The sequence below is a fragment of the Centruroides vittatus genome, unplaced genomic scaffold, assembly GCF_030686945.1.
Source record: "Centruroides vittatus isolate TY-2023 unplaced genomic scaffold, ASM3068694v2 contig_854, whole genome shotgun sequence".
Lineage (NCBI taxonomy): Eukaryota > Metazoa > Arthropoda > Arachnida > Scorpiones > Buthidae > Centruroides > Centruroides vittatus.
This window is the reverse complement of record NW_027122558.1, coordinates 1,440,997-1,450,428: the sequence shown is the minus strand read 5'-3', so window position 1 is coordinate 1,450,428 and position 9,432 is coordinate 1,440,997. Positions and strand designations below refer to the sequence as shown.

At 32.1% G+C, this 9,432-nt stretch overlaps 1 protein-coding gene across 1 annotated transcript in view; it reads left to right on the top strand.

Annotated features, from left to right (window-relative positions):
* The first annotated feature begins 579 nt into the window (after positions 1–579).
* The window catches only part of Usp14 (ubiquitin specific protease 14), a 37,973-nt gene continuing 29,120 nt past the window's right edge, over positions 580–9,432 (top strand). The window contains exon 1 of the mRNA XM_067279106.1: positions 580–731. Within this exon, the coding sequence (XP_067135207.1) occupies positions 716–731 (16 nt within the window). The 5' untranslated portion in view covers positions 580–715. The remainder of the gene's footprint in view (positions 732–9,432) is intronic.

Sequence of the window (9,432 nt, the reverse complement as noted above, 5' to 3'; positions counted from 1 at the left end):
GCTGAGTTACTATTTAAACAATAACGGATTATATTGTTCGATATGCTTAGCATATAATGACAAAATTAAAGTCCGTTGGTAAAATATAAGAATAATAGATTGGCGCCACACGCTACAAAGAGCACAAGAACTCGAAGAAACCAAATCTCGTATTTAAAAAAAGCGTAGTCTTGTTTTTAAACTGTTTCCGCCCTGTGGGCACTAAGAGGACCTCTTAAAGCAAACCCATTATGATTCGGCTAGGCCCACAATGGGACGGCTGGGTGGTGAGGGACGAGACCGACAAATCCGGTCGGATCACCCACCGAAATCTTTTTGGGGACTTTTCGACCTGTCCGGATTCGATCCAGGGTCCCCTAGAGCGGTAGGCTGCCACCTTAACCGCTCGGCCATAAAAAAAAAACCATGGTCAAAACCACGAAGTATAACTTTAATAACGTACATTAATTAGGAAATAATTTCCAAAGCCACATTAAATATATAAAAAAACGCATTTTTTAGACCCGGTGCTATTTTAAAATCGATATTTAAATATAATTTTTAAAAATTTAGCAAATTAAAATCTGAGGTGGCAGAGTGCGCTGCGGTGCATTAATAGAAGTGGTGGCATTTACTTTTGCTGTTTCATTATAGAAATTATAAAGTAATTAGAATCTTAGAAATTTAAATTGTTGAAGTTATATGAAAATATATTTAAGATAAAACGATAGTCAATATGTCCGTGTATAAAGGTAAGGAAATAATTAAATTTATCAAGGCTTAATGCAAAATCTTACCATTCAATACACGAATAATTTAGAATAAAAATGTATTTTAAAGTTTATTACAGTCTTTTAATCAAATACGTAGTTCTAATTAATTGTGTGCGAGGTCGAACTTAAGAATTACCGTCTATTAATCCTTCTTGACTGCGACAAGAAATATGCAAACCAGAAAAAAAGATCTCAATTTTAAACACTGCATTTTTCTTTTTAGTTTCAATCGTCAAAGATTAGTGATCGTGTTTTCAATTTACCAAAAAATCTCTCAAAATTTGATATTGCCTTATATATTTGTATGATCCGTACTCTTCATTTTTGAATGTAAATCAAAGTTGGAATGTTAAGAGTGTGTTTTCACGCGTGTAATTTCTTTTAAACTAAACTAAGTTACTGTAATAAATCAAAATACCCAAATAGCCTTTAAAATGCAGTCTAATTTGTTTATGTACCAAACGTTTTTGGTCAAATTAGACTGCATTTTAAAGGCTATTTGGGTATTTTGGTTTATTATAGTAAGTGCAGTTAGAGATATAGTAAGTTCTGCTTTGATGTCCGGCGGCCGCGTCTGCAGTTGCCGTGCTTTTGACCGAGATGCCGGGATAAAATGGTTTGAGTTAGGTTACTTTCTGGATTTTTTTTTGTCGTTTATTTACAATATTTACTGAAATTAAAGGATTGGAAAAAGAATTTTTCGTTTGGTATTGCTATTGGGATGCTGTTTTACCAAAGAAAAATTCAAATTTTTAAAATCGAGTGCCACTCCCAGGGAGTAAAAAGAGCTCTGAGGAACCTGCAGTCTGTCTCCCTTCGTGAGACCTGGTCCCCGAAATTGGCCTTTGAAATGCGCGACAGGCTTGAAGTAGTATGACTCTTGCTCCTGTCGTGCTCTGGAAGTGGCATTGGCATTTCTTGTTTTGTGAACTTTTGACCGTGTCCGGTAAAGTGGAAGATGGTTGATTTTTAGCATCATTTTGAGAAATAGTTCTGAATTTTTGGCTTTAAAATTATGTCTCTGCCTGAGGTTCTTTGAAATTCTGGACATGTTGATTTTGGTTGCCATATTGTGCAAAGGGGAGGTGGCAGACTGTCGGTTCCTTTGATTTTTGTTTTTACTCCCGTGGAGCTCCGGCAAGGTTCCAGCCACCTTGTTTGGAGTTGCAATTTTACCGGTTTGTTAGCGGTTACTTATGTTTTGTGCCGGGAGTTCTCGACCTTTGTCGTTTGTCAACCTCTTTTAAGAAAAATTTTTACTTTGATTTCCTTCGAAATTATATGTAATATATATACTGTGGCTTCTTACATAATTTTAAAAAGATGTCTTCCTACATTTAAGAACAAAAAAAAGTGTAAAATTTTTAACATTTTAAAATATTATAAAATAACACATCAAAAGCACACTGCGATAAATAAGACTTGCGTCCACAACAAACCAAAAACGATGTGTAACTCAACTATACAGCTTTCACTAATGTTTTTGAGCCAACAGTTCTTCTTCAAGTGAAAAAAACGGACAAAAGAAATAAAATTTGATGAAACAGTTCTTTTTGAAAGAGTTTTGAAATGGAATTCGGAGGAAACCCATACAAGTGTCGTCATCGTTTGGGCATGCGCCTTCGTCAGAAGTAGAAAATTCTGTCTTGTCATCCATCATATATAAGAGTTTGCCACACTACTGATAAGGATAACTCATCTTTACTGTTAATACACTTATTACCCTGGACTATTTTGTGTATATAAATCGCTTCTATCCAGCGCAAATGGTGTGGATGATCTTGGCCTCCTTAAATAATGGCTGTATACCCGGATCTGTGGCATAACGTGCCAAAGCGGTTGTAAATCTCTTGTAAATAATGTTATATTATTTGCATTGTTTAAAAATCAATTTCTTTAAAAAAGATCTTTCTTTTAAAAAATAATTGATGAAACTTCACAGTTAAGAACAATAAAATGTACTGTACATGCAATAAACCAGCAATTTACATAGGAGAAACAGGAAGGCAACTTAGAACCAGAATAAAAGAACACGAAGTAGCCATTAGACTCAAATATAACCAATTACCGTGGACTAATCACTGCAGCAAGTTTGGATATACAATCAATATCAAAAGTGTAAAAATAATCCACAAAGAGAAAGACAGTTATTTACGTAAATTCAAAAAACACTTCACAATCGTTAATAAAAACAACACCATAAACTTAAATAATGGCATGGAGATTGACGAAGTATGAGAGGAAATAGGAGGGACTAAAAAGCAAGTAAACCGACAGAAAGACAGAAATGCCTTAGGGGACAAAACATCAACATCACGTAACTGGATGTCTAAATGTAAAAAAAGGTTAGTTCACTATAAATGTTAATAATAATATAATTGTAATAACTTCTTGTAACTTGTAATAATTCCACTACAATAATTACTGTAATAAATGTATTTTCTACCACTTGTAGAAATGTAACACCTGATGAGGGGTGCAAGTTACACCAAAACCTTGCACCAGAAATGCATAGTAAAATAAAGAAAAACAAAGATAACACGCAGTAGTCTTTGTCTCTGATGAAATGCGGTCCAGATAAAATAACAACGGTTGAACTTATCGTTCTTAACTGTAAAGTTTCATCAATTATTTTTTAAAAGAAAGATCTTTTTTTAAAGAAATTGTATTTTAAACAATATAAAGAAGCCGCACCATTGATATTATACTTATCTGTTACTTATAGAATATTATTTGCAGTTTTATTGATCCCCTCAAACTTTCATCAACCCCATTGTTTTATGTGATAGTTTTTCTTTATAAACTGTGATTTAAGAAAAAATTCCCGGATTTAAAAGTTCTTGCTTTTTTGCAAGAACTTTTAAATTCGGGAGGTTCTGTTTCAAATAGATTTTTTAAAATCTATTTGAAACAGAACCTTATTTATGTATTAATGTTTTTGATAGAGTTCTGTTTGAAATTTTGGCATTGATTCTCACTTTTGTCACTGTGAGTGATCACGTGGATTTAATAATGCTTTTTCTAAATTGAACACCGACAAAATTATTTTTAATTGTTGATTAAATAACAGGATATCGAGCTGTTATGCTATTTGGACCATTCTGTATATATATAGAAAATGATCTATCTCCGTGATTGTATGGCTTTTCTGTATCAAAAAAATAGTAATGGTATTCGTTGAAAACTGCAGAAACATTTTAAATTTATTTCTCGAGGATTAAGAAATTTATTTTGGAATAGTGATAGATGAATTGGGAAATGGACTTTGTAGGCTTATTTTCCAAGACCATTCATTTTAGTAATTTTCAGAGGAAGCTAAATAAATTAAAGGATCTGTTAAAGAATCTATTTAGCAATAGATCTGATTTTAAGATATTTCTGTGCTGTTTATGTGCAATTAAAAAAAGATTACATCTTTACATATCTCTACATATTACATCTTTAAAAAAAAGATGTAATATGTAGAGGGAAACAAGAGAAACTGTCTGAGCAAACGGTAATAGATTCATTTTAGATTTGTATTACCTGATCAAGCTATTGTGAGTGAAGAGCTGTGTCTGGGGACATGGATGGCATCTTATTATTAGTTAAAAGTGAAATAGTTATAGGACAATGAGAAAAATACACAATGACTTAATATGTGTAATTGTTTATAAAATATAATGTTTAGAATAAATGTTTAGAAATAAAATAATAAATGTTTAGAATAAATGAAAATAATCAATGTTTCTAAATGGCTTCTAAAAGCCATTTAGAAACATTTTCAGATATTTTAGCTCATGGTTAAACTCTGAAATTTATTTGCTTATGACAGAGTATGTCAACACAGGCAAACAAGCTTCAGACATTATTGCTCATGGACAAAAAAGACAAGTCCCTGATATAAAAATAGGATAGCATAGTTGCAGCATTTTTTTTTTAATTGTTAATGTTATGGACAATTCCCTCATGTGATTATATTTGTTACACTTTGAATAAAACAATATCACCATATCTGAAGCTTATGTGAGGAATAAGAATACAGTAGAGCATCATTTATCCGAAAACCAGTCAATTGAAACCTTTCCAGTCGGACTGTCGTGCCAAATTAAACGTTTTTGATACTAGATTAACTTCTAAAGTATAATTTTTTTGTTTTTATATTTTTCAATATATTTATTTTGTTTGTACAAAATAAAGAAATAATTTTTAACGATACGATAGCCTCGATTATTATTATAAAAATTTTTGTTAGGCTTAAAATCGACGAAAATTCAACATGAAGCAACACACAACGGAGAAAAATTTCAACATTGGATAGGTTAATATATTTTTTCATACATAATCGGTTATCCGAAAAAATCAGTTATCTGAACAACCCCAGTCCCCAATTGATTCGATAAATGATGCTCTACTGTAGTACTAATAATGCTAATAATATGGTAAAATAATAAAATAACTGTTACACATTTTAAAAAAATAAAGTAAATGAAACTCGCAAAGGATTGAACCCATATCATGTAGGTCCAGCATCTAGAACCTTATCCACTCAGCTACTGCCATTCTTGTGATACATAGAACTTCCAGACTTATAAGCTAAACACTCAATTTTCAGAGGCATGTTTTTCAGATATGCTTGAGAAGTGGGTTCTATTATTTGGACAAGGAACTATTTGTGTTTAGTACTACGCGCCTGCCAAGTTTTGTTTGAATCGGAGAGGACAACGTCTGGCTGTCTCCTTATAAACAGTAGCAGACTGGTAAATGAGCATATATTTTATTAAGTACATTGGAGCAACGGTTAGCAACTGGTGGTCTGTGGACCACTGATGGTCCGTGGAGAAATTTGGACATTGTTCAACTGAAGGTTACGTGAAGTATTACGAAAGAAATGCAAAATGCTTAGTTGCTTTTTTTCACTCTTTGGGGGTTTTTATTTGAATCTGAAACCAAATACGAAGTGACTGCTATCAATAAATAATGAACAATAAACAATATTGTGAGTGCAATTGTCGTCCTTCGTGGAAAAGCGCTAAGAATCCATAAACTTATTTCAAACATGCAGCAATGAACTTTACGATTGCATTAATTTGTTATAATTAAACATGCGAGTTTCATATTAATATAGTAAAATTAAACTTTTATGATCATTATTATACTACAAACTTTGTATCGTTTAAAAAAATTCACGATAGTGGTCCGCGGGATTCAAAATTGTGAGTTTAGTGGTACGTGAGGTCAGAAAGGTTGCCGACCGCTGCATTGGAGGATCAAACACTAACAATAAGTCATTATTCTGTGTACAAATGTACTTTCTATGTTAGTTTTTGACATAAACATTTCAACTAACAACAAAACCTTGAGAACCTAACCTGTTTGTAAGTAGGAAAGCACTTGTGTATAGACTTTAAAGCTATCCAAGTAATTTTTGATACCTAGATCTTCAAAGAAACTTAATCCAAGCTGATATATCGATACAGTAGATTCTCATTTTTTTCTCATGGATTGAAGAGCAATGAATTTTTTGGAATAACAGATTTTTTTCCAAGTCTCACCAAATCAATGTAATTTTACCTTCTTTTAGTGAATCCATTACTCGGAATAATGGATTTTTTTCCTACCACAAATTTATTGTAAACTTTACGTTTTTTCAAAGTTTAGTTAATATTTGGGTGTTTCTGTAAATTTGTAGAGTTTGATTATGCACTTGTTACATTTGGGATATATACAATTGAAGAATTGTACTGTACATAGAGAGTCAGTTGGCTGATATGATTGAGAAGTCAGCTAGTAAATACTGTCGCTGGTCCAAGTGTAGTGCCAAAATTTAGCGAGGCCATTGAGTATTTCCAAGTTGTGAAGACCTTCCTGATGAGTTTCAGCATAAACAAACAGGATGTACTGTGCATGACATTGCTAATATCAAGTGATGTTGCATTCAATAGACAGAAAAGTGACATTGAATAAAACCAAGATGGACAAGTTTTTTTAACAAATTGCGAAGTCAAGCAAAGTGCTAATGAATATGTAATTTCTGTCTTTTTTATGCTTACAGTATGAATGGTTTTTGTCAGCTTTGTCGTACACACATACGGCATAATGTACAATTATATATAGTATAATATACATGTGTGTTTCTATAGGATAAAGAATAGAGATCTAAAGAGTAATTTTAAGTACTGGTATTTCTTATACGTAGGGGTTAAAACATGGAAATTGTTTTGAATAACAGATATTTTCCTGGGTGTATGGGGAAATCCATTATTTGTGATATAACAGATTCTTGGAACAGCAGATAATTTTAGCTAGCCTGAGCAATCTGTTAAAATGAGATTCTTCTGTAACTAGTAATTAAAAGATTAGTCTCTAGATCAGTGGTTCCCAACCTTTTCTAGGGTGCAAAACACTTTTGTGAGCAATTTTCTTTAGCAAAACACTTAAGTTAATATGAAATACATAAGCTTGTCATCAGTTATTTTATTAGAATTGGGCAGTTATAATTCAAAATCACTACTTATAGTTTATGTTATTAATGCCATTTTTGAGACAAGGAAAAGAAACCTAAATAACTTTGATGGGAAATTTGTGCCTGATATTTTTTATATATTTTTTTCTATGTTGGAATGTATATAAGATAATGCCACCCTTATTTCTTCCTCTAAATTTGTCAGTCTTTCTCCTTTTTAGATTTTATATTGGTTAATATGGAAAACCCAAGTTCACATAAATATGAAGTAGAAAAAATAATAAAATTTTTATGGCTTTTTTTTTATATCAGTAGATATTCTTGTTGGACAGACATCCAGAATTCATCGAGATTTGTTTCAGTGTGTTTGATTTTCAAGGTGCAGTCAGATGAGCTCCTCTTCCTCTGGGACATTAAATTCAGAATTATTATATTCTTTTGAAATAAATGGATTCCTAACCCAGTCATATTTGTCTGTCAAGAGAAGGAAAATATTTTCTTACATTGTTTTCTAATATTGCTAAATGTTCTGATATCAAGGAAACAAAATCAGTACTATTGTTATGTATGGATGGAAACATACTGAGATTATTTTCTTCTACTCTCTTTTTCCAAAGAGTAATTTTCTTGTGTGAAAGCTGATAGTTTGTCCATTGATGTTTTCGTGTACACCTTACATGGTAGTATTCACAGTGTTCAAATAACTAATACCGTATTTTACGGACTATAAGACGCACTTTTTCTTCGAAAAATTGCCTCCAAAATTCAGGTGCATCTTATAGTCCATAAAATACGGTATGTCCATTAAATATCCAAGTTTGGCACACCACATATCATTCTTAAGATCTTCTGCAAAGCACATATTTTCTTGTTTGAAGAAAACTATTAATTCTTTTTTCAGTTCTAGTACACAAGAAAGCCACCTGACTTCCATATGAAAAATTAACCCTTCATATTTTGCTTCCATCATTGCACACAGTTGTTTAAAAATTCGAGGTTTCAACAGTCTCACTTTTATGTAATTTACCATCTTAATGACGCTAGTAAGAACACCTTTTAATTCTGTGGGTAATTCTGCAGGAAATGTTTTTGCAATAAGCACTTCCCTACGTAAGAAGCAGTGGTTTAAATAAATCTCACTGTTTCATTGCTTTGCAAATGTCACAAATCCCATGAATGAGCCTGTCATTGAAGCAGCTCTATCAGTGCAGATTTCCACACACTGTTCCCAAGTCAAATTCAACCGTTCAAAGTAAGAATTGACAGTGTTATAAATGGCTTCTCCAGTCGCTCTTTCTGATAACTCTCTGCAACACAGAAATTTATTGACTATTCTATTTTCTTAAACAAATCAAATGAATCCAGGTAAAATGGCTTTTCCACTGATAGCTGTTGATTCATCAATTTGAAGAGTGAAAGATGTTTTGTGAAGTTTACTTGCAAGTCTGCTTTCAATGTCACATGCCATATCAATTATTTTTCTGTGAATGGTATTATTTGAGACTGGTATTTTCATTACTTCTTTTTTCGCACCTTCCCCAAACTAAGTACTGGCGATTTCGCAACATGCTGGTAAAATGAGTGACTCGGCTATAGTATGTGGTTTTTGTTTCATAGCTACTAATTCTGCTATTTTGTATGATGCTATTTGAGATTTATCTGATAATTTCACAATTTTATTGAAATAGGTTGCTTGTTTGTTTTTCGTAATTAAAAGTCTATCAGAATAATTTCTACCTTTTGAAGTAAGATTTTCGTGCTTAGTTGTAAAATGTCGTTTCAACTTTGCAGGCACCATTGCACTATTAGCAAGTTTAAATCCACATACACAACACAATGGTGTTGGACAATCTTTATTGCCTGTCTATGTAAAGCCGTAATTCATATATTCTTCCATATACTGATGATTAATTTTACGTTTTTTCGAACAGCTAGGCTTTCCTTTTAAAATAGCAGCCTCTTCATTTTCATCGCTATCACTTGAATTTGTATCATGATTATTTTTCTGTATGATAAATCTATGTCATTTCTAGGGGTACAAAGTTTATTATTAAACTATAATCATGTAATGTAAAATATATTTATATTAATTTACTTAAGATTGTTTATTAATATGCACAACCGAATTTTAATTGCATACTGCAAATTAATTAAAAAGTACAGTAAATGTGTGGAAGTAATGTGTTGTTTTTATATTTGCTAACGTGCGGAAAAAGCCTCTTTGTTTGAAAAAAT